The 26144-nt window shown below is 38.0% G+C and overlaps 1 protein-coding gene, 7 non-coding genes and 1 pseudogene across 8 annotated transcripts in view; 6 read left to right on the plus strand and 3 right to left on the minus strand.

Annotated features, from left to right (window-relative positions):
• Window positions 1-368: 368 nt before the first annotated feature.
• Window positions 369-559, minus strand: LOC144445158 (U2 spliceosomal RNA). The gene has a single exon (XR_013481897.1). It is a non-coding gene; the product is annotated as a U2 spliceosomal RNA (small nuclear RNA).
• Window positions 560-1060: 501 nt separating this feature from the next.
• Window positions 1061-1251, plus strand: LOC144445159 (U2 spliceosomal RNA). The gene has a single exon (XR_013481898.1). It is a non-coding gene; the product is annotated as a U2 spliceosomal RNA (small nuclear RNA).
• Window positions 1252-2271: 1020 nt separating this feature from the next.
• Window positions 2272-2462, plus strand: LOC144445143 (U2 spliceosomal RNA). The gene has a single exon (XR_013481885.1). It is a non-coding gene; the product is annotated as a U2 spliceosomal RNA (small nuclear RNA).
• A 1019-nt stretch (window positions 2463-3481) lies between these two features.
• LOC144445150 (U2 spliceosomal RNA) lies at window positions 3482-3669 on the plus strand. Its single transcript, XR_013481892.1, has one exon. It is a non-coding gene; the product is annotated as a U2 spliceosomal RNA (small nuclear RNA).
• Window positions 3670-4689: 1020 nt separating this feature from the next.
• LOC144445144 (U2 spliceosomal RNA) lies at window positions 4690-4880 on the plus strand. Its single transcript, XR_013481886.1, has one exon. It is a non-coding gene; the product is annotated as a U2 spliceosomal RNA (small nuclear RNA).
• A 1019-nt stretch (window positions 4881-5899) lies between these two features.
• LOC144445149 (U2 spliceosomal RNA) lies at window positions 5900-6090 on the plus strand. The gene has a single exon (XR_013481891.1). It is a non-coding gene; the product is annotated as a U2 spliceosomal RNA (small nuclear RNA).
• A 1009-nt stretch (window positions 6091-7099) lies between these two features.
• Window positions 7100-7238, plus strand: LOC144445154 (U2 spliceosomal RNA; annotated as a pseudogene).
• A 5072-nt stretch (window positions 7239-12310) lies between these two features.
• Window positions 12311-12501, minus strand: LOC144445142 (U2 spliceosomal RNA). Its single transcript, XR_013481884.1, has one exon. It is a non-coding gene; the product is annotated as a U2 spliceosomal RNA (small nuclear RNA).
• Window positions 12502-15795: 3294 nt separating this feature from the next.
• Window positions 15796-26144, minus strand: part of LOC144444491 (uncharacterized) — a 36768-nt gene continuing 26419 nt past the window's right edge. The window contains exons 9-15 of the mRNA XM_078133921.1: window positions 25619-25778; window positions 25132-25248; window positions 24117-24227; window positions 22866-23209; window positions 21617-21806; window positions 20582-20867; window positions 15796-18162 (exon numbers count right to left, since the gene is read on the minus strand). Of these exons, the coding sequence (XP_077990047.1) occupies window positions 16559-18162; window positions 20582-20867; window positions 21617-21806; window positions 22866-23209; window positions 24117-24227; window positions 25132-25248; window positions 25619-25778 (2812 nt within the window). The 3' untranslated portion in view covers window positions 15796-16558. The remainder of the gene's footprint in view (window positions 18163-20581; window positions 20868-21616; window positions 21807-22865; window positions 23210-24116; window positions 24228-25131; window positions 25249-25618; window positions 25779-26144) is intronic.

Below are 26144 nucleotides of genomic sequence, written 5' to 3' on the forward strand. Positions count from 1 at the left end.
TTTCCTCCTTAAATAAAATATTCAAGACTTTGGCCTTCTTGATGACCATGGTTTAAAGGAAAGGAAAAAGAACTTGTTTTTTTTACCCGGATTGGGGAGTGCCTGTTTTTGCACTCCCCTCAGTTGCCTTAAAAGGAATAAGTAGTTCAAAAATGTCAAAGGCAAACGGTTAATACACTTTATAATTGATTACTTATCTCTGTTTTGTCTTCTCAGATACTGGTCATTCGATCGCTTCCTTCAGGCACACACGTCTTCTGTACTCGGTCACCTTGCTACATCCGGGTATCTGCTACCATTAGAAATCCTGACAATTTTATGAAGTCCACCAGAAAATTCAACTATTACTTCTATTCTTTATTTCGATAAGACGGTGGACCGTTCCCGGAGGTACTGCAATACCAGGTCGATCCGTGGCCAGGACGGAGCAAGCTCCTATTCCATAGCCCGATTGCAAAAATCAGTTTAATATCGAGCTGCTCGATGAGCAGCGTATCAGATATTAAGCTGATAAGAACAGATACTACACATGATCTTAGCCAAAAGGCCGAGAAGCGATAACGAAAACAAAAATAAACAATAATTACACTTCTATTTCTCTTTCAAATGTCACGTTATCCTCCATTTTGGACATCACAATACAACTTAAAACAGGTACACAAATATACTGATCAACTTTCATAAAATTGTCAGGATTTCTAATGGTAGCAGATGCCCGGGTGTAGCAAGGTGTCAATCTGACCAAGTACATTTGCATATCACTATGTAGTCTTTCTTCCAAATAATACCATGGTTACTGGTCATCCAGAAGTGGCCAACAGTACCTAGTTGTTATTTTGACTGGATTTTGTTTCCTGCTTTTTACATACTTAAACATTGAGATATATATAATACTAAAGTCATGTACATTTTCTGAGAATAATGCAGATCATTTCCCATGAAGATATTTAATTAAACTTTGGTAAGAAAGATCGAGAATTTACCTTTCCCTTGCCTTACCTGAAACCGTACTAGGTCTTTTAACCCGCACATAGGCCACCCCAGAGTACCTTTCACCGTTATCGCTTCTCGGCCTTTTGGCTAAGATCATGTGTAGTATCTGTTCTTATCAGCTTAATATCTGATACGCTGCTCATCGAGCAGCTCGATATTAAACTGATTTTTGCAATCGGGCTATGGAATAGGAGCTTGCTCCGTCCTGGCCACGGATCGACCTGGTATTGCAGTACCTCCGGGAACGGTCCACCGTCTTATCGAAATAAAGAATATAAGTAATAGTTGAATTTTCTGGTGGACTTCACATTGTTCTTACAAATCGTTTTGGACGTTAATATTGTTCTGTCGCTTTGAAATGTACGTTTGACCTAAAAAAAAGCACTGTCAATTTATTGACGGTTGTACTTTCACGGTTTCTAGATCATTCAGCGGAGACTTTCTCACATGCTCCCTAGATTTACATGAGCCGGGCAGCTTATTCGAAGGGGATCCTGACGGTTATGTTTCTCCCAAATCATTGCAAAAAGTTGGATTGGGACTCGTCAATGTTATCCAAAAGTCTAATGCACTTTTTGCCAATTATACTTTAAAGACAATCTATGACAGACATGTTTCGAACAAATCGCTTGTTTATGAATCAAAGGAAGAAGACGAGAACTTATGTATGAATGTGATGACTGACTATCGTTTCAAACCACTAGGTGGTACCGGTATCCTCAGGCCGGGAATGTTCTCTCCACAGACTGTGTTTACAATAACGCATATGATAAATCCATAATATACAAAAATAAACAATAATTACACTTCTATTTCTTTTTCAAATGTCACGTTATCCTCCATTTTGGACATCACAATACAACTTAAAACAGGTACAAAAATATACTGATCAACTTTCATAAAATTGTCAGGATTTCTAATGGTAGCAGATGCCCGGGTGTAGCAAGGTGTCAATCTGACCAAGTACATTTGCATATCACTATGTAGTCTTTCTTCCAAATAATACCATGGTTACTGGTCATCCAGAAGTGGCCAACAGTACCTAGTTGTTATTTTGACTGGATTTTGTTTCCTGCTTTTTACATACTTAAACATTGAGATATATATAATACTAAAGTCATGTACATTTTCTGAGAATAATGCAGATCATTTCCCATGAAGATATTTAATTAAACTTTGGTAAGAAAGATCGAGAATTTACCTTTCCCTTGCCTTACCTGAAACCGTACTAGGTCTTTTAACCCGCACATAGGCCACCCCTGAGTACCTTTCAACGTTATCGCTTCTCGGCCTTTTGGCTAAGATCATGTGTAGTATCTGTTCTTATCAGCTTAATATCTGATACGCTGCTCATCGAGCAGCTCGATATTAAACTGATTTTTGCAATCGGGCTATGGAATAGGAGCTTGCTCCGTCCTGGCCACGGATCGACCTGGTATTGCAGTACCTCCGGGAACGGTCCACCGTCTTATCGAAATAAAGAATAGAAGTAATAGTTGAATTTTCTGGTGGACTTCACATTGTTCTTACAAATCGTTTTGGACGTTAATATTGTTCTGTCGCTTTGAAATGTACGTTTGACCTAAAAAAAAGCACTGTCAATTTATTGACGGTTGTACTTTCACGGTTTCTAGATCGTTCAGCGGAGACTTTCTCACATGCTCTCTAGATTTACATGAGCCGGGCAGCTTATTCGAAGGGGATCCTGATGGTTATGTTTCTACCAAATCATTGCAAAAAGTTGGATTGGGACTCGTCAATGTTATCCAAAAGTCAAATGCACTTTTTGCCAGTTATACTTTAAAGACAATCTATGACAGACATGTTTCGAACAAATCGCTTGTTTATGAATCAAAGGAAGAAGACGAGAACTTATGTATGAATGTGATGACTGACTATCGTTTCAAACCACTAGGTGGTACCGGTATCCTCAGGCCGGGAATGTTCTCTCGACAGACTGTGTTTACAATAACGCATATGAGAAATCCATAATATACAAAAATAAACAATAATTACACTTCTATTTCTTTTCAAATGTCACGTTATCCTCCATTTTGGACTTCACAATACAACTTACAACAGGTACACAAATATACTGACCAACTTTCATAAAATTGTCAGGATTTCTAATGGTAGCAGATGCCCGGGTTTAGCAAGGTGTCAATCTGATCAAGTATATTTGCATATCACTATGTAGTCTTTCTTCCAAACAATACCATGGTTACTGGTCATCCAGAAGTGGCCAACAGTACCGAGGCGTTATTTTGACTGGATTTTGTTTCCTGCTTTTTACATACTTAAACATTGGGATATATATAATACTAAAGTCATGTACATTTTCTGAGAATAATGCAGATCATTTCCCATGAAGATATTTAATTAAACTTTGGTAAGAAACATCGAGAATTTACCTTTCCCTTGCCTTACCTGAAACCGTAGTAGGTTTTTTAACACGCACATAGGCCACCCCAGAGTACCTTTCACCGTTATCGCTTCTCGGCCTTTTGGCTAAGATCATGTGTAGTATCTGTTCTTATCAGCTTAATATCTGATACCCTGCTCATGCAGCTCGATATTAAACTGATTTTTGCAATCGGGATATGGAATAGGAGCTTGCTCCGTCCTGGCCACGGATCGACCTGGTATTGCAGTACCTCCGGGAACGGTCCACCGTCTTATCGAAATAAAGAATAGAAGTAATAGTTGAATTTTCTGGTGGACTTCACATTGTTCTTACAAATCATTTTGGTCGTTAATATTGTTCTGTCGCTTTGAAATGTACGTTTGACATAAAAAAAAGCACTGTCAATTTATTGACGGTTGTACTTTCACGGTTTCTAGATCATTCAGCGGAGACTTTCTCACATGCTCCCTAGATTTACATGAGCCGGGCAGCTTATTCGAAGGGGATCCTGACGGTTATGTTTCTCCCAAATCATTGCAAAAAGTTGGATTGGGACTCGTCAATGTTATCCAAAAGTCAAATGCACTTTTTGCCAGTTATACTTTAAAGACAATCTATGACAGACATGTTTCGAACAAATCACTTGTTTATGAATCAAAGGAAGAAGACGAGAACTTATGTATGAATGTGATGACTGACTATCGTTTCAAACCACTAGGTGGTACCGGTATCCTCAGGCCGGGAATGTTCTCTCCACAGACTGTGTTTACAATAACGCATATGAGAAATCCATAATATACAAAAATAAACAATAATTACACTTCTATTTCTTTTTCAAATGTCACGTTATCCTCCATTTTGGACTTCACAATACAACTTAAAACAGGTACACAAATATACTGATCAACTTTCATAAAATTGTCAGGATTTCTAATGGTAGCAGATGCCCGGTTGTAGCAAGGTGTCAATCTGATCAAGTACATTTGCATATCACTATGTAGTCTTTCTTCCAAACAATCCCATGGTCACTGGTCATCCAGAAGTGGCCAACAGTACCTCGGCGTTATTTTGACTGGATTTTGTTTCCTGCATTTTACATACTTAAACATTGAGATATATATAATACTAAAGTCATGTACATTTTCTGAGAATAATGCAGATCATTTCCCATGAAGATATTTAATTAAACTTTGCCAAGAAAGATCGAGAATTTACCTTTCCCTTGCCTTACCTGAAACCGTACTAGGTCTTTTAACCCGCACATAGGCCACCCCTGAGTACCTTTCAACGTTATCGCTTCTCGGCCTTTTGGCTAAGATCATGTGTAGTATCTGTTCTTATCAGCTTAATATCTGATACGCTGCTCATCGAGCAGCTCGATATTAAACTGATTTTTGCAATCGGGCTATGGAATAGGAGCTTGCTCCGTCCTGGCCACGGATCGACCTGGTATTGCAGTACCTCCGGGAACGGTCCACCGTCTTATCGAAATAAAGAATAGAAGTAATAGTTGAATTTTCTGGTGGACTTCACATTGTTCTTACAAATCGTTTTGGACGTTAATATTGTTCTGTCGCTTTGAAATGTACGTTTGAACTAAAATAACAGTCAATTTGTTGACGGTTGGTTGTACTTTCACGGTTTCTAGATCATTCAGCGGAGACTTTCTCACATGCTCCCTAGATTTACATGAGCCGGGCAGCTTATTCGAAGGGGATCCTGACGGTTATGTTTCTCCCAAATCATTGCAAAAAGTTGGATTGGGACTCGTCAATGTTATCCAAAAGTCTAATGCACTTTTTGCCAATTATACTTTAAAGACAATCTATGACAGACATGTTTCGAACAAATCGCTTGTTTATGAATCAAAGGAAGAAGAGGAGAACTTATGTATGAATGTGATGACTGACTATCGTTTCAAACCACTAGTTGGTACCGGTATCCTCAGGCCGGGACTGTTCTCTCCAAAGACTGTGTTTACAATAACGCATATGAGAAATCCATAATATACAAAAATAAACAATAATTACACTTCTATTTCTTTTCAAATGTCACGTTATCCTCCATTTTGGACATCACAATACAACTTAAAACAGGTACACAAATATACTGATCAACTTTCATAAAATTGTTAGGATTTCTAATGGTAGCAGATGCCCGGGTTTAGCAAGGTGTCAATCTGATCAAGTATATTTGCATATCACTATGTAGTCTTTCTTCCAAACAATACCATGGTTACTGGTCATCCAGAAGTGGCCAACAGTACCTAGGCGTTATTTTGACTGGATTTTGTTTCCTGCTTTTTACATACTTAAACATTGGGATATATATAATACTAAAGTCATGTACATTTTCTGAGAATAATGCAGATCATTTCCCATGAAGATATTTAATTAAACTTTGGTAAGAAACATCGAGAATTTACCTTTCCCTTGCCTTACCTGAAACCGTACTAGGTCTTTTAACCCGCACATAGGCCACCCCAGAGTACCTTTTACCGTTATCGCTTCTCGGCCTTTTGGCTAAGATCATGTGTAGTATCTGTTCTTATCAGCTTAATATCTGATACCCTGCTCATCGAGCAGCTCGATATTAAACTGATTTTTGCAATCGGGCTATGGAATAGGAGCTTGCTCCGTCCTGGCCACGGATCGACCTGGTATTGCAGTACCTCCGGGAACGGTCCACCGTCTTATCGTAATAAAGAATAGAAGTAATAGTTGAATTTTCTGGTGGACTTCACATTGTTCTTACAAATCATTTTGGACGTTAATATTGTTCTGTCGCTTTGAAATGTACGTTTGAACTAAAAAAAAAGCACTGTCAATTTATTGACGGTTGTACTTTCACGGTTTCTAGATCATTCAGCGGAGACTTTCTCACATGCTCCCTAGATTTACATGAGCCGGGCAGCTTATTCGAAGGGGATCCTGACGGTTATGTTTCTCCCAAATCATTGCAAAAAGTTGGATTGGGACTCGTCAATGTTGTCCAAAAGTCAAATGCACTTTTTGCCAATTATACTTTAAAGACAATCTATGACAGACATGTTTCGAACAAATCGCTTGTTTATGAATCAAAGCAAGAAGACAAGAACTTATGTATGAATGTGATGACTGACTATCGTTTCAAACCACTACTTGGAATGGGGATCCTCAGGGGACTGTTCTCTCCACAGACTGTGTTTACAATAACGCACATGAGAAATCCATAATATAGAAAAATAAACAATAATTACACTTCTATTTCTTTTTCAAATGTCACGTTATCCTCCATTTTGGACTTCACAATACAACTTAAAACAGGTACACAAATATACTGATCAACTTTCATAAAATTGTCAGGATTTCTAATGGTAGCAGATGCCCGGATGTAGCAAGGTGTCAATCTGACCAAGTACATTTGCATATCACTATGCAGTCTTTCTTCCAAACAATACCATGGTTACTGGTCACCGAGAATATTACCTGAGCGTTATTTTGACTGGACTTTGTTTTCTGCATTTTACATACTTAAACATTGAGATACACATAATACTAAAGTCATTTACATTTTTGGAGAAAATGCAGATCATTTCCCATGCAGATATTTGATTATACTTTGCTAAGAAAAGTCGAGAATTTACCTTTCTCTTGCCTTACCTGAAACCGTACTAGGTCTTTTAATCCGCACATAGGCCACCCCAGAGTACCTTTCATTGTTATCGCTTCTCGGCCTCTTGGCTAAGATCATGTGTAGTATCTGTTCTTATCTAGTCCCCAACCGCCTTTATTTTTTGGCAGGTTGATAATGTTACGTGCTACAGCCTCCCTTTTCCCTGTCTAGAAAAAGGAAAACATTCCAGAAATAAGTCGTTGCAAAATAGTTGGAGGGCACGTAAAAAGGGTGGCAACACAGTACAAGAGCAGGAGGGCTAAGGAATTTAAAGCAGTCGTTTTGCCCGTGAGGGTAAGATGCCTCGATTTCCAGGAGTTAAGTGTTTTCCGTAATTTCATATCTCTGTCTGACTAGTTTAGTATAGACATATCACCATTTGAAATCCAGACCCTGTTTACCTTTATTTTGTCAGTGTTAAAAGGGATACCAACAGGGGGTTCTGCTCTGTTTTGCCACCCTCCTACCAAAAGTCCTTTGCTTTTGTCTTTATTAGGGGAGAGCTAGTGATATTGTTATAGAGAGTTTGTACATAGTGGATAAAGGGGGAGCCGAAGTTCATTTTATGCAATACTTTAACAAGGAAGGCCCATTCAACGCGATCAAAGGCTTTCTGCTGGTCCAGGGAGATAATAGCGCAGGGTGACTTGCGTTCATTTGCAAAGTAAACCGTATCTCTGAGGATTTGGATGTTTTCATGTATCGATCTCCCTGGGATGCCACAGGTTTGAAAGGGAGAAAGAAGAGAGGTGAGAACTGGTTTTAAACGATTACAAAGAGATTTGGAAATTAACTTATAATCAGTGTTGAGAAGAGAGATAGGTCGCTTATTTTTTGGGTTCATGTGTGCATTTTCATTACCTGGGAGAGATGTGTCTACCTGTTTATTGGGGAGGGTGATGACGCTCCTCCGCTGAGAAGTTGATAGTTCCCCTCGTTCAAGCACTTCATTCAGAACGTTTGTAATGGCATCGCCGATGAAGTGCCAACACGATAGATAAAATTCGTTCTCCCCCCGGTGTTTTGTAGTTTTGTAGTTTTCCATTTGTGTAAGTGAGTTGAATAATTCTGTTTTAGTTAGGGGGCCCTCTAAACTCTGTTTTTGTTCAGGTTTGAGAACGGAAGTGATTTTAGAAAGGAAAAATTCTTGCTGGTTTTTGTCCAGGTCGGGTTCAGAAGTAAAGAGTGTTTTGTAAAAGTTAGTGAGTGTATTTGAAATTTCTTTTTGAGTTGGATGAGTTTTACCTTGACCATCCTGAATGGCTGTGATGATCTTTTTCCTACCGCGATTGTGCTCGCGACTGAAAAAATACCGGGTACATCTTTCAGAAAGGTCAAGTCTGTGGACGCGCACGCGAATCATGGTGCCTTGCTGCCTTTTCATGTTTAAAGAGTTAATTTCCTCTTTTAATAGATGGTATTTGCCTAATGTTTACTTCGTTCTATCACATTCGTTCAACTTGATGGTATATTTTGTGAGGTCGTTTTGGAGGGATTGGAGACGAGTTTTGTGTTGTTTTGTTTTTTCATTTGCACATTGTTTTAACACAGACTTAAAACGGCCCTTAACCATCCCACCAATCGGATAGGTTCTGTAAACCTGGTTTAAGTGTTTGCCAGTTTTTCTAATGTTGCTGAAGTTTATCAATGATAGTAGGGTCCTGAAGTAGGGAGGTGTTGCACTTCCACACACCTGGACCACGCTGAGGTACGGAAGGGAGGAAAACAGAGATTTCAACGTAGTCATGGTCAGAAAGATGGCATGGGGAAATAGAAGTGGATATTTTAAGGGAAGATGTATAGTAGAAGCGATCTAGGCGGGAGGATACCGTGTTCTGTTTATCACGCCATGTGAATGCTGTGACCTTTGGATGTTCAATACGCCAGGAGTCCACTAGTTTAAAATCTGTAGTAAGCAGGTTCAACTCCCTACTCCCTGCAAAACTATAAGTACTGGAAGCGGAGCCTCCTAGTTTGTCTAATTGTTTTTCGACGCAATTAAAATCACTCCCAATTAGAATAGAGTCGTCTCCTTAGAAGAAGTTATGTAAAGAATTAAAAAAAGGAGGCCGATGATTTGGAATGTTTGAGCCATAAATATTGATCAGGGAGAGCGATGTTCCACCGATGTGGACAGTGCATGATATCACTCTGCCATTGTCATTTTTAACGTTGGTGTGATGGAGTTCAGTGTTCGTGGAGAAAAGGACTCCCACCCCCATACTACTTGGAGAGCCAAAATTCCAAATGGCATTCCCACCCCACTCATTTGTCCATTGCTTCTCTTCACTGATTGAATTTATGTGAACTTCTTGATGGAAAACAACATCATACTTATTGCGGCAATGGGTGGAGGTTTGCGACCTTTTTGAAGGATTCTTCAAGCCATCGACGTTAATGGTCAGAATGGTCAAGGTAGCCATGAAGTGAAATAATAGAGAGGGTACTGTCATGTGTGTTTGATGATAGAAGAGGGGAAAATTAATCAAAGAAATAATAATCAAGGAAATGTGTATCTTTTTTTAGGACGAAGTCTGGGTGTCTGTAGCAGCAGTGGTGTAACCAGTCTGAAGTGTTTTTGGATTTGGAAGTGCATCTCCTAATGGGGCAAGGTAACTCAATCGTGTCTAAGTAATTGTGTGTGTTCTGTAGGTGTGCAATCAGCATTGGCCAGCCGGTGAGTATTGTTTGGCAGTTCTCGCTAGATTTATGTGTTTTACAGCACCTTACTTCTATTTCATTTAACCTATGTAAGCATGAGTCTCTCATTTTACTCACAGCTGATTTAATCTGTCTGTTTTCGAAGGATTCTGGTATATCGTAGTCACTATTGTTGGAATCTGTGTCAGTTTGTGTGGTGTAATTCTGTTGACTGTCATAGTATCTCTCTGTCTCTGTTGAGGTACTAATGTCTCCTGAAATGGGAGAGTATCGCGTTTCTGTGTTATTTGTTTAGTTTTCTTCCTGTGAATCGTTTTCAGAATTTATAAGTTCAGGGGGTTTTGATCTTTTGTTTTCTTCCCCCCTCAGAGTCGGTTTCGAGATCGGATGATGTTCGTTTCTCTCTTTGTGGACCGGTGGTAGGTGTGACCTTTTCATGAGAGAAGATATCAGGTGTCGGTGGTAAAGGTAAGTTTGTGTCATCTGTTTTTTCTTGTGGTGTATTGTCTGTATGGTTGTCAGCTGTTTCCATTGTGTGACTATCGTCCTGTGCGGTGTTCGTGTTTGTTTCAATGTCTGGTTCGGTGCTTGTATTTGTTTTGTCGTTTTCATTTTCAGTTTGGTACCCATTTGTCCGTTATAGACACTTTATTAGCAAAGGAGAGAGGGCAAGCCCTGTAGCTGTGTCCCTCGTCACTACATATGGTACACTTTATTTTCTTTGTGCACGTTTCGAAAGTATGCCCCTGCTCAAGGCATCTAAAACACGTTTCAACCGTGCACTGCTTGGCAAAAATGGCCACTTTTACCGCATTTTGCACAAATTTTTGGTTGCCCAGCGCACGAAAACCATATATTTTGGTTACAGACTCTGATCTTTGGTGGAATGCTTCGCCGAAGCTTGACTTTGTACTGTCGCAGCCCATTGTAACATGATGGGAAATCAGCGTATACACATTTGCGAGCAGCTAATATTTCGCAGTAAGGTGAAAGCGCGTGTTAAACGAAACAATCCTCAAGATCATTACCGACAAAGGATGCCGTGACAAAAACGAAATCTTCATACGAAGATATAGTAGAAAGTAAAGGGAGGGGGGGGGGGGTTCTCGTTTAGTAAAGAATTCTCTTCTTAAAGAAATAGAACGAAAAGTAATGTCGTACTTCGACGCTGCTATTCTTTCAACAGCTTCAAGATGGGGTTCTACTTCTACCCCATTGTCTATAAAAAAAAGAAAAGACCTTCGTTGGAGGTACATTTTCCCCCTTAAATAAAATACTCAAGACTTTGGCCTTCTTGATGACCATGATTTAAAAGGAAAGGAAAAAGAAATTGAGTTTTTACCCGGATTGGGGAGTGCCTGTTTTTGGCCTCAGTTGCCTTAGAAATGGAAATAAGAGTAGTTCAAAAACTGTCAAAGGCAAACGGAAAATAGACTTTAGTATTGATATCTTATCTCTGTTTTCTTTTCTGGTCAATCGGTCGCTTCCTTCAAACACGTACGTCTTCTGCAGTCTTCAATCTTAGCCAAAAGGCCAAGAAGCTATAATGGTGAAAGGTACTCTGGGTGGCCTATGTGCGGGTTAAAAGACCTAGTACGGTTTCAGGTAAGGCAAGGGAAAGGTAAATTCTCGATCTTTCTTGGGAAAGTGTAATTAAATATCTGCATGGGAAATTATCTGCATTTTCTCCGAAAATGTGCATGACTTTAGTATTATATTTATATCTCAATGTTTAAGTATGTAAAATGCTGAAAACCAAATTCAGTCAAAATAACGCCTCGGTACTGTTGGCCACTTCTGGATGACCAGTAACCATGGTATTGTTTGGAAGAAAGACTGCATAGTGATATGCAAATGTACTTGGTCAGATTGACACCTTGCTACATCCGGGCATCTGCTACCATTAGAACTCCTGACAATTTTATGGAAGTTGATAAGTATATTTGTGTACCTGTTTTAAGTTGTATTGTGAAGTCCAAAATGGAGGAAAACGTGATATTTGAAAAAGAAATAGAAGTGTAATTATTGTTTATTTTTGTATATTGTGGATTTCTCATGTGCGTTATTGCGTGGGTTATACTTCCATGTGGGTTATACTTCCATGGTTATTGTAAACACAGTCTGTGGAGAGAACAGTCCCGGCCTGAGGATACCTGTATCAACTAGTGGTCTGAAACGATAGTCAGTCATCACATTCATACATAAGTTCTCGTCTTCCTCATTTGATTCATAAACAAGTGATTTGTTCGAAACATGTCTGTCATAGATTGTCTTTAAAGTATAACTGGCAAAAGTGCATTAGACTTTTGGATAACATTGACGAGTCCCAATCCAACTTTTTGCAATGATTTGGGAGAAACATAACCGTCAGGATCCCTTTCGAATAAGCTGCCCGGCTCATGTAAATCTAGGGAGCATGTGAGAAAGTCTCCGCTGAATGATCTAGAAACCGTGAAAGTACAACCGTCAACAAATTGACTGTTATTTTAGTTCAAACGTACATTTCAAAGCGACAGAACAATATTAACGTTGAAAATGATTTGTAAGAACAATGTCCACCACAAAATTCAACTATTACTTCTATTCTTTATTTCGATAAGACGGTGGACCGTTCCTGGAGGTACTGCAATACCAGGTCGATCCGTGGCCAGGACGGAGCAAGCTCCTATTCCATAGCCCGATTCCAAAAATCAGTTTAATATCGAGCTGCTCGATGAGCAGCGTATCAGATATTAAGCTGATAAGAACAGATACTACACATGATCTTAGCCAAAAGGCCGAGAAGCGATAACGATGAAAGGTGCTCTGGGGTGGCCTATGTGCGGGTTAAAAGACCTAGTACGGTTTCAGGTAAGGTAAGGGAAAGGTAAATTCTCGATCTTTCTTACCAAAGTTTAATTAAATATCTTCATGGGAAATGATCTGCATTTTCTCAGAAAATGTACATGACTTTAGTATTATATATATCTCAATGTTTAAGTATGTAAAATGCAGGACACAAAATCCAGTCATAATAACAACTAGGTACTGTTGGCCACTTCTGGATGACCAGTATTCCACGGTATTGTTTGGAAGAAAGACTGCATAGTGATATGCAAATACACTTGGTCAGATTGACACCTTGCTACATCCGGGCATCTGCTACCATTAGAACTCCTGAAAATTTCATGAAAGTTGATCAATATATTTGTGTACCTGTTTTAAGTTGTATTGTGAAGTCCAAAATGGAGGATAACATGACATTTGAAAAAGAAATAGAAGTGTAATTATTCTTTATTTTTCTATATTAGGGATTTCTCATGTGAGTTATCGTAAAGAGTCTGTGGAGAGCACAGTCCCCTGAGCTTCCCCGTACCAACTTGTGGTTTGAAACGATAGTCAGTCATCATATTCATACATAAGTTCTCGTTTTTGTTCCTAAAGGTATTTTGCCTACACTCACAGTATAGTCTACCATCTTATTTCAATTCTGGCCAGTTTTACAATAATGAATGTTATTGATGCAACAAACTTTAGTTGTTTTAGATTAACTCCCTTTACCCGTAGCACATGGATCGTTAGTCTATCAGCTAGCCCTCGGATGTTCTTCCGATAAAAGACGACACACAGCCGAACAACGTTATCGAGGATGGAACATCCGAGCCCTCACATGCGAACTTCGTTCGCTTATAGCTATAGCATCGAAAGAAAGCCCGAACGTCTAGCAGCAAGACTAATGGATCGTCTCCTACGTACTGCATCATATAATACATCATACATGCGGTCATAAACTTAACATGACGGTGTACACATGTGTGTACGCGGCTGAAGTTGCGGTTGTTGGAAAACACATACTATCGCACGTAAATTAACAGTTTTGAGAACTGATATAATGTTTGAGCGATCAATTTCGAAGGTAATAAGAACGTGTATTTGACGCCGAAACACGTCGTAATGGCTGTCAAAGGTTATGTCTGTCACGAGCACGACGTACTCGTGACAGGCGACGGGAACAACACGACGTGCTCGTGACTGGCGCCTGTCAGCAGACTCAGCCAAAAAAAAAAGTTGACAAAAGGATGAAAAAAATAAGTTTTAAAAAAAGTTTTAAAAAAAGTTTAAAAATAAAAAACCAACAAAAAATATATTTTGACCTTAAAAAAATTCTGGTTTGACGAAAAATAAAACAATAATCTCAAATAAATGAAAACTTGTTTGAATTAAATAATGTTAACATGGAATAAAAGTACATAAAGTTTAAATTAGTTTGTAAGTACGAAACATATAAAATACTATAGGTAAAATAAAATAATAATTTTGGCCTGAACGGCTTGCCATGTTTGAAAGTATAATAGTATGGTTTGGCACAATGACTTTTGCTTATGTAATAATAGAATCCCTCTAACATATTTCGTGTGTTTATGGTAAATTACGTCAAATGTAGGTTTATTTATATTCAGAGCCAATTCTCTATTTGTATACAAGCTTTCTATCAGTTGGGAAACATTATAGACTAGGTGTTCAGGTTAACTTCTTGGTTTATTGAAAATAGATATGTTTTAGCATATACCTAGTATATTGATAGTTTATATATCATAGATACATGTATGAAATTTTCCAAGCTTCTGTTTCTGATTCAACATAAATGTTGGCTCATACAAGTTTGTCAAATGTATTATCCACTGAAATAGATGCAAACTGAAGGCGCAAATGATTTGAATATTCCACACAATTTATCATTTCTTCTATTCTAAAGAGGTGGACTGTCCCCAGAGGTACTGCATTACCGGATGTGTGGACGCTGTGACTTTGCAATATTACCCAGGATGCATTGTTTTACAAATCAACTATCTTATTAGTGATTTAGAGCGGACTATATTTTGCAGTGTGAAGCACCTTCTAGTCATCCTTTTTGGTCTGGACTATTTTTTCTCAAGAGAAAATACATACATAAATCCCCAATTTTTAATAAAACTACTCTAGTATAATGTTAATGTCAGAGCATGTCTTCTATATCATTACGATTGTCTTCTGGTGATGTTAAAACAGTTGATTGCATAATAGGGATGTCCTAGATCAATGATACGTATGATAAATGACGTCATCAGATCATTTATATCTTAATACAATGTTTGAGTTCAGTCAATTGCAATTGATGGTGAAATGTTCTTCAGCACGTAGTATAGAGTAATTTATCAATATACAGCAAAAATAAGTTCAAAACAATATAAACTCAGCTTGTGCCCCTTTAAGCCGAAATTAATATTAATTTATTTTTTACTATAATTACCTGTTGACTAATAATCTTGTGTTATCATTACACCAATCAACAGACAGCTTTCAGATTCCAATGTATAACACCAAAGGCACCATAATACTTCCCCACTGATTGGACAGTGTTATTCATAATAATGTTGATAATGTTAGGGGAAATTGAGGCTGACAGCATCTTGCTTCATTTAAAATTGATGTAGGGTACTATTATTTTACTACCGTACTTTATTTGTAAACAGTGTTGTTTATATCAACATTTATGCTAATGATGCTACATCTCACAGGACTTGATTAGATATATGTATTATTAAGTAGTTCAATGTTCTTTTCCAGATAGTGGAAACATTCCGAATAATTTCAGAATACGTTAAATTATAAGAGCAACATCTCAATACTGCTAGAATTACAACTGCTGACATCAGACTATGGACGAACGGAACTTGTAACAAACAGGGAATGTAAACAACTGAATTAGACTGATAACACTTGGTACAGTATAATGGAAGTACAGAGACATGTATTACATTTTATCATTCCATAAGAACAGTTTTATGGCCACTTTATATAAATTTCCAGTTCCTCTGGCATTTCATGTACACATAAAGAGGCTATAATACTGTTCTTTTCAAACAATGGTGTGTAATACAAGTCTGTGCTGTTGCAACATGCTGAGCCATGTGTTATTACTCCAGTTCATTTGTTTACTTTCCCTGTTTGTAACAGGTTCTATTCGTCCACAGTCTGATGTCTGAAGTTGTACTTGTTAGCTGTGAAAAAAAATAGAAATAAATATTGACACAAAACTGAGTTTGGATAATACACAGATTTCAATTCATTTATTTGTACTCTTAATGTGAACATGTTCTCTTATTGATGAAAACACTGCACATATGGTCACTTCCTGTGGCCATCTTGGCTTGTGCATTATGGGTACATAATAATATTCAAATGAATGGCAGCCATATTGGTTCATAGGTGACATGTAGTATGTCTTAGTCACAAATTTCTTTAGGTGTAAAACAGTTGTTTCAAGACTTGTCAAAATTTACACTTCTGAAATTCTTCAGAATTAAAACCGTTGGACAATGCGTGTCTAATTTTTGTATTCATGGTCAAATAATCAAACATAAAGTGAAATAAAAATTGGTAAACTTACTGGTCTTTTCAGTTATAAACAAAGCTTTTTAAAGCTAGTGAGTGAATCGCTAAAATTGAGATCTGAAGAAAAATTAATTGTCCAGTCAACCAAATGTGACTGCACTCAATGAAGGCCAATAGAAATTTTTTTCAAAATAATATCTCATTGCTTGTATAAATCACAAAATGGCAAATTTTTAGCAAAATATGTTTGTTGTTCTCTTTTTAATGCTGTAGACTAACAAGGTAGTACTTAGCATCTAGAAAAAGTCAATAAAATCTTTATACTTCACATATTTCTCCACAAATACATGTGACCACTTATTTTTGACAAGAAAAGTTACACACAGAATTACTAACAAACAAAAAAATAGTACTCCCTAGATTGTGATTGTACAACCAATCTTGCACAATAGAGGGTGCTATAACAGTTACAGTAACTTAAACATAACATTCTCATCTGCGATGGCGATCCTTATCTTGTCGCCACCTATCTCTATCATGTCTGTCTCTATCATGTGACCGGTGGCTACTACTTCCACGACTCTCTTGCCACCTCCTATCATCACGCCCCCAACTACGGCTTCTATCACGGTCTCGATCCCGATCATGATCCCGGTCGCGATCTCGATCCCGATCGTGATCACGATAACGGTCCCTATCTCTGTCCCTTTCATGTCTGTCATCTTTTCTTACTCTACGCCCATCCTTATCATACTCATATCTGACGAACGGGCGGTCATCAAATGATTCATATGTTTGTCCTCGATCTTTTTCTCTAGAATCCCTGCGCGATGAACTTCCTCCTTCTGCGGACGACCTCCTTGAGGCGCTCTGTTGACTTGATCGATTGTCACTAGATTTTGAATGATGGTGTCCTTGACTGTCAACATTTGACGAAGATGTGGCACCTGCTGAGGCATCTTCATCTCCACTCTTTGAACTCAGAAACTCTTGAGATGGGGAAAGGAAGCTCGGTATTGAAGAGGTTGAGGTTTCAAATCCTAGTCCAGGAATGGTTATTGGTGTGTCATCTTCTGAAGTATCTGCCTTGGTATCTGTTCCTGGGCCACAACTTTCAGAACTTGACTCGGCTGATTTAACAACACTTGTAGTAGGAGTAACAGTCTTATCCGTATCATGCGACTCTGTAGGAAGCTCAGACCCTGAACTGGCACCTGCCACTGTCCCTTCATCCTTGGGATCTAACGCTTGCGATGCGACCGTAGCAAGTGTGTTTGATGTCCTTGATATATCGACTTGAAGGTTCTGTATTTGTGTCTCTAGCAGAGCTTTCTTTGCAAGTTCAAGTTCCTTGGCCAGAGAGTCAAGTTTCTGTTGCTGTTCAGAAAGCTTTGGATCTACAGATAAAGGTTTTAATTCAGTTTCTGAATCTGATGTCATGCCAGCACTGCTCTGACTGGCTGCTGAACTAAAACTGACACCTGTCAATATCTGTCCTGATGCTCCGCCTACAATTCCACTTTGAGTGACAGCCGATACAGATCCACTATCTGGATTAATGAGTGGACTTTCAGTATCATCCATGATATCGCTTATATCATCATCATCATCAGCAAGGTCATTATCACTGACCTCACCCATGACATCATCGGTGGGGTCATAAGGCTTTGCTTCCTCTTCAGCCTGATATTCCTGACCAGGGGAGTACGGTGCCTCTTCAATCTCACTTGCCGCTGCAACCAAAGTTGAAGGGTCAGCATTTGCATACTGTCTGACTATAGGGTCATTATATTGTTCCTCTGAAATAAACACTGATTTCTGGGAAGCCCGTTGTGCTTTCCTGTGAATATCTTCTTCTTTCTCCTTGAGAACACATTCTTCAATAACAGAGGACAATGGCGGTGACTTGGATTCCATACTTTCTTCATCAGTAAATCTGCGTTTTCTTATCTGTGCCGATTCAAAATCCACCGAGTGGTGCCGTTTAGTTTTCCGTGGACTAACATGAGTTGGGTCATGGGAAGGTAATGAGTGACGATGTCTTTTCTGTCGAATGATAACTCCAAGAAGCATGTTTGAACGTTCTTCTTCTAAACCTGTAAGAATATAACACATAATCTGTCACTTCATTGTTATATTGGTGTATGAGATGATGTTAAAATTGATAACCAAACCAGTTTGCCAGTATCAAAGTTATGGGGATAATGAAATATTAAAAATTGAAATATTTTCACTAAATTTCTCTCATATTTTGACAAACTCTTGATGACAATTGATACAGCACTAATATAGTGGAACTTTGATAAGTCGTGCCTCATTAACTCGATTGTGGTTTTGGCTAAGTCATGGGTGTCACTTTGGTTGAGTCATGGGTGTCACTTTGTCTAAGTCATGAGTGTCATTTTGGCCAAGTTGTGAGTGTCACTTTGGCTAAGTCGTGGGTGTCACATTGGCTCACTGTATAAATTGTTCTGTTTCTTTTACTGTTTGCAAATGGAAATAAGATTTACCCATTTACTCCCTATTCCCTTCTCTAACCCATTGTTTCACATGATAACAGCTGCTATAAAATACCAATGTTACAAAGACATGCATGACAACCTAGTGACACATGTACTTGTCAATTGTTAGGTGTCACAGTTCGATAGGTGGCATTGATCAAAGATCATCCAAGGCCAATTTTAACATTTCTCAACTGATGCTGGCACTTTAATGGTCGACGATTTAAACAGATCATCATTAGTAAATTTAGTACCTTGGTGTTTCAGTGGCACATAATTTTAACGTGATACTTCTAATTCACACACAAAGTTGACTAGGTCAAAGGTCATTGTTATTGGCTGACAGTGAGTTGGTTAACCCTTTCACCACCAATGGCCTCATGGGATTGTGTGTTGTCCACCAGCCCCCTCACTAACATAATGTGAGAGTGAGTGTGGTGTAATCAAACTGATATAAAAATACTTAGAGTTGCTTATTTTTTAAAAATAAGGTATCATTTGAATGGAAAATAAATTTTCTACATCATAGTAGCAAATACATAAATTCAAATATCACACACATAACCGAAATATGGATTAATGTAATAAAATATTAATAAAACAAGCATAGGTTGTTTATTTATTGACATATCACAAATAAACAAAATATTTATATTACAAACAAAATTCAAATTACCAACATTTATGTTCCTACAAACCTTCTGTATACTGGTTAAATGGTCAAAATCGGCGAAAATTTGTCAGAAAATGTTATTTTTAGTCGTAATAAATTTGAACGAAAATAATTAACGGCTCACTAATCCGATTACGACGCAATAGTCAGCCCCACACCGGCAATCAAAGGGACAACAATATCTGAAGTCGTCGCCCCAATACCTTCAGAAAAATCAGTTTGTGTAATTATATATCATTATTTGACAGAACAACAAAAAATTATCACCAAATTTATCCTCAAAATCAGTAAAAAATGCCCCCAAGTTGGTAGTTTACGAGTCCGAATCGGGACGCCAACGTGACGCTTTTCGCCGACATGTTTACCCACAAAAGCAAATCTGCAGTCGGGACTTTGAAGTTACGTTGCGATAATCTGATCCTTCCATATACTTCATCGAGTTCACGCAGCCATCTCCTTGTATAAAACATCGTATTCATAGTCAAAATTGAGTGGAAATTTCTACGAACAGCACCTTTATTTACATTGCAAACGATGTTAGGGGAGACAGATTTTGCCTCAGCGATGTTGAAATTTGAATTTTACATTGAAAAACTCGCGCAAAAAATCCGATCGGAAAATCGCCCATATCACGAGTAAGTTTCCCTCCACTGACCTCTACACACTGAGCTAATACAAATACAAGTCATTATTGAGCCGTAACAAAAAGAAATAAAACCAAAATAATCCACTATATAGCCCAAAATTACCCCCAGAACGTTAGCATGGGCGTCGGCACGGTCACAAGATTGCGTTAATTTGAACGACATTCAAAAATTCAACCGTAAACTGCCGTCGGCAGCTCACACGGCCTTAGCGGGAATTTGATGCTTACATACAAGTACAATGTGTTCCCATAGCTAAACACTTGTATTCAACGATGTATTTCAAGTCAAATTCTGTCGAAATATCCAAAGATAGTGACATAATTTATATCGTAGGCCATGTTATGAGAGCCGTTAATTACTTCCGCCATGTTGAAATTCGATTTCGTGAGCGAAAAACGCACAAAAAATTACGATCGCTCGTCATTTGGATCGTACTCGAGATACCGTTCACTGTCATGCTTTCAAAATGGCTGTGTAGATAAACAAGGCTAATACGCATGTGTGGAACTAGTTATGGCAGCAATTTTTGCAGCAATAGCTGCCGTTAAACGGCATAACGGCGAGGTAGGTGAATGAACTTTGGCGTTCCCGCAATAGCGGGAATTGGTGGGCGCCCTAGAGCGTTCCCGCAATAGCGGGAATTGGTGGTGAAAGGGTTAAATGCCACAGAGGTGAACACAAGTGGTTAGCATACCTGGTCCATCAAATGGCTGTAGGGATGAAGGCACATCTCTATGAGCTGCAAGGGGTATTAGATACATATCCTTTACATGTTTTGTGTTATTACCGACAACACCACATCGTTTACGACTATTGAAATATGAGTACAACGACACATACGACATCTCTTCCTCCTTGGTAGCTGCTTCAAGGCGGATTACACAGATATCCTTCGTGGCTGATGTACGGATCTTTCCTAGGTAATCCCAGACTTGTTCAAATGATATCCTACCACATAAATGGATTGTATCCGGTAAATCCTGGAAATCAAATGAAAATCAATTTCTCATGTAACATCAACATTGTGTATTGTGTTTTATATCACAGAGGGCGCTATTGTGAGGTCATTTCTTCATCTCTGATTTAGTGTTTCTGAATGAAGGTGGCAATTTTTTTTTTTTTTTTACATTGCAAATACAATCAACCAACAACATTATTACACATAATTAATTTAATTTTGATTTGATCTAGAACACTGTCCAACTTCTTCAGAGAGAGAGAGAGAGATAAAATCTGAGAAGTAATGAGAGGACTTGGTGTTAGGTCAGAAGAATTAAACATGTGATAAACAGAGAAACAATTAATAAAAACAGCAGAAACGATGAAGCAGTGAATCAATGAATGAAAACAAATGCCTGTAGAATCACCACTTATCAACATAAGATGGTCGGTAGGTACAGACACACAAGAGCCATACTAACTTTGCTAAACTGCAGGAGCCACACTAACTTGGCTACATTGCAGGAGCCACACTAACTTGGCTACATTGCAGGAGCCATACTAACTTTGCTAAACTGCAGGAGCCATACTAACTTGGCTACACTGCAGGAGCCACACTAACTTGGCTACATTGCAGGAGCCACACTAACTTGGCTACATTGCAGGAGCCACACTAACTTTGCTAAACTACAGGAGCCATACTAACTTGGTTACATTGCAGGAGCCATACTAACTTGGCTACATTGCAGGAGCCATACTAACTAGGTTAAATCATAGGCGCCATACTTACGGTCATAAGATGATCGGTGGGTCCAGACACACGGTAGGCAATGGATACAAACTTGGCTAAATTCTGCATCATAACAAAGCCTTTCCATACAGACACACTGGTGGCTCTCCGCCTGTAAGGTTCAGGTGATGGCGTCTCAGACACACGAGTTGGTTTTGCTCTGTAAGGTTCAGGTGATGGCAGCTCAGGACTACAATAAAATAAAACGTATCACGAGACAATTAATATTTAAAATCTGAAACAAGGCAAGTTGTCGTGTTATGACTGTACAGGAAGTACATGACTTTGATGGTCTCTAATTGTTTTCAATGCATGCCAGTCTTCTCCTAGAACAAACTGTCATGTGATTTCTTAGTACCCTCTAAATATAATCATACTCCCAATCTCTTCATAACCCTTGCAACAGTTGTCTAGAAATGCAGCTGATCAGAACATTGTATTAGTAGACAATTCAAACTAGCTTTGAAGGTACCGAAGTCTTCTCCTTATCACACTCTCAAACTGACATACATTGATAGAAATTCACAGCTTTAAACTGATAAGAGCATTACCAGAATTGACATCTGAGTCACTTGCTATACTGTTTTTGCATCAGTGTAGAGGTAAATGTTTTAATGTGTTTTTAGATGAATTTATAAAACAACAGACAAGACAATCAAAAAGAAACACCCATACATGTTATTTTTTTCTGTTTTGAATGTCTTTGTTTTACTTTTAGCTATATTTTACTTCCAAATTCTGCAGTTACTATTTTAGAGCCCAGAATGTAGAATCTTTTACTTGGGTAGGGTGGTTGTTTTGACATCATTTTGACCTAAAGTTTGTTTGAAAAAATACATTTTTTGTGTATGGCTATAATTCCTGTAATATGACAGAACCCCCATAACACACGAGTGGAAGTGTGGTGTACTTGGGGTATTTGTTTTCACGTGGCATGGGGGTCTGTATGTTTAAATAAGGGCAAATTTCCATAAAAATCATAAAAACATACAGCACAATCACATATGTAGCAAACATTCGTGGTCTCATTTGCATATCATTTGCATACAGGTATGCAATGATGTTTTTGGTATTGCACTACAGTGAAAATACCACTAGTATGCGTGTGCACAAGTGCAAGTAATCTCTGGTACATATTGCAATAATGTGCTTTCCCTGTCAGTTCTGTAAGTATGCTTATGGCCTGTTGGTTGTCAAGTTACATAATTACGAAAAAAAGCAGTATCACATAGTGTTCATATATACATACCTTGTAGACACTATTTCCCTGGACATTGATTGCCGTGGTGATTCTAACATACTACTACTTGTGCTGGTTTCCTCAGATTTCACAGACGACACTTCTTGGAAACTTTTAGTAACACCAGTTGTAAGTGACGATGTTTCATGGTTGTTCCCTTTGCCAAAACTCACTGCAACTTTTGCCTTTTTAAGAGGCTCTTCAGCTGGGGGTATCATCTTACCCGTGCATATTTTACAGTTCAGATCAAAGAGATGAGTTTTGTGTTGATCTGTGGTGTCTACTAGCATGCCAGAAATTCCACCTCCAGTTGATTCACCTTTCTCTGTTTGTTTTGATTTCTCATTGTGTGACTGAAAATCAAAGTGGACTATGTTATTGAAATTTTGACAATATTTTCACAGTAGCTATATATTTGTCGTTGAGGGCGCACTTACCATTCTCACTTTAGAAGTGATGAAATGGAGTGCTCGAATTAACGATATATCTTTTTTTTATCACTAGATTCTTCATTATGTGATTCTTGCTACCCAAAGTTTTAGGATTTATTGTACCATACTGAGCCAACATTTGCTTTTGGCAGAAGTCAAACCTGGTATTTAGGCATATATAGTCAAAAAAGTTCAAACACAGAATTTAGCATAGTAGTATATGAAAATGTCTAGGTTACATCTATACTGCAATTCAACTGCTAATAACACAAGACAATTTCAATGCTATCAAAGGCATGCACCTATTTCAACATAGCAGATCTGTCTTAATGTTGTTGTTCTATGCAAGTGTGAACCACAAAACAGTAAAAATACTATGCAATATCTTGCATACACATGCAGTGAGAAACACACCTCAAACATGAAAACACCTCTACAGGCTAATGGATCATCTCGATACGAACTTTGGCCAAGTGATTACGTAACATTACATAACCACACCTCATGATATTGAAGGACTGACAGTTTTGATGGAAAATTACTTTTCTTGGATATAACTTAAACACCACTGATCCAATCACTATAATTTGAACAAATTTTAATTTACACACCCGAAGTAAAGTCTCAACCAAATACCAAGACAATCAGTCTGGCAGTTTTTTACTTTAAGTCATTCACATCCAGACACACACACATTTCACCATGGCTATAGCACTACTGAATCTCAGTCAAGTTGTGCTAAAAGTGTCAGAGAGTAAACATTCAATAGGGAACTTGCAAACCTAGTTCCCTATTTGTGCCACTGCTAACACATATTAAGTGTACTTACCTCAAGATCAGCTAAGTTATCCTCTTCTATCTCTATTTCACCTTTATGAGTTTTCTTAGTCAAATGTACAGTTTGTTTCAGTGCAGCCTCAGCTTTGATCATCTCCAATGTCTACAAAATGAAATTGATGAATAAATAAATATGCAATAGTTTACAATAAGTTTAGTTATTCACACTTGGCGATGCCAATAATATAAATCAGAGACACTTTGGGAAATAGTTTCCCAAAACTTTTTTGAGCTCTGTGATTAGAATATTTTATTTATAACTATGTAACAAGTCGATTAACATTCATTCCTGTATTTTAGGTAGAAATTAGAATGAGTCGTGGGGACATATTTCACTGAAAATCACAGTTCTTAAAATCTCTCCAAACTTTGCCATATGGAAGCTTGTTCCTGGTCCTTTTGAAATAATCAAAAGAAATTTCGGTGTTCATCATCTTGTTTTCAAGGAAATCGTCAATCTTTATTTTTTCATTGAGTTAAACACAATATTTGGTGGCCATATTGGATTCCACAGTATTCGGTGGCCATATTGGATTCCACAGTATTCGGTGGCCATATTGGATTCCACAGTATTCGGTGGCCATATTGGATTCCACAGTATTCGTGGCCATATTGGATTCCAATTGATATAAATTTACCTCCATTTAAAATTTGTACTATGGCTCAAGATTTTTTTTTTGTTATTTTAACTGAGAATAGGTTTGAGTTTTCTTGAACAAAGTAAATAGCATAAGTTAATGAAGTGTTTATTTCCTAAGCGTACTCTACATTAAGTTTAGTTTTCTGTATTGTTCAAAATTCGCATACTTTCAATAAATGGAAACCAGTTTTTCATTTCCTTCCATGATTTTCCAAAATCTATCTTACAAAATGGCGGTTTTATCATCGTCATTATACTAAGAAACTATCCTTTGCAACAAGGGAAGGGCACATTCCTGTCACATAAATTCTTTGATGTTAATTTTGTCTGTCTGCAACTATAGAAAGTAATATATGTGAAAACTTACATGCTTGGCTTCTCGTTCCCTCCACTCTGACAATTCCTTGGATGCCATTTCTTCTGATGACATTTTAACTAACTTGGCTGGTGGGATGTCACCCTTCAGTACACGTCTGAATAACCCCTGTGTAAAGAGAACATCATACTTTAAATGATTCCTAATTTTCATTTCGCTAAGTCTATAGTTTTTGGAAATCTTGCTACTGACTTTTTGAAAATAGTCTTTGTTGGAGGATAAACTAAAACATTCTCAGAAAGAGTTGCCAGTGTGTGATTTCAGTGCATGTGATTTCACTACACAAGTCACGCTGTGGGTCATGGACCTGCTTCTCAGCCATCTTGTTCCAGGCACTAATGTAGCATTCTCCCAGACTCTATGAGGGCAACGGAAGTCACACTTTTGGTTACCTTATTCCTCGCGTCCGTAAATTCTCCCAAAACAACTTTCAGTCACCTTATTCTTGATGTCACTAAAGTCTCCCAAACCAACTTACCTTATTCTTGGTGTCCCTTAAATTGAATATAAGTGTTCGGTATCTTGTCTTATACCGAGTACCAGTGTCTTGGAAGAGTTTGTAAAGCTGGTGTTCAATTTTATTGACGACTCTCTCTATCTCCTCAGCTTTCAGTTTGATATCCTTGGCATCCTTAGCTCTGTGAAAAATATTTAATATTATACCATTTTGTGTCATGAACATGAATAAATAATTAGAGGAACAGAGGTCTATATGTAAGTTGAACGGGATAACATCTGTCTAGGATGTGATACTGTAAACCTAGAAATGTTCGCGTAAGATTTATTTTCGCTAATTTCGCTACAAAACAAAAACGCGAAAATAAGTAGTAGCGAAAATATATATTTCTGCATAATGCAATGTACCAGTATGGTTATTAGTGAAAATTAATCTTTGTGAACTACATGAAGACTGTAAAATCGCAAAATTTTCTAGTTGTGAAAATATGCAGGTTTACAGTATACATATGTATTCCATGAAATGTGTGAAACTTGCACTAGCTGTA

This window comes from Glandiceps talaboti, chromosome 13 (genome assembly GCF_964340395.1).
Source record: "Glandiceps talaboti chromosome 13, keGlaTala1.1, whole genome shotgun sequence".
Taxonomy (NCBI): domain Eukaryota; kingdom Metazoa; phylum Hemichordata; class Enteropneusta; family Spengelidae; genus Glandiceps; species Glandiceps talaboti.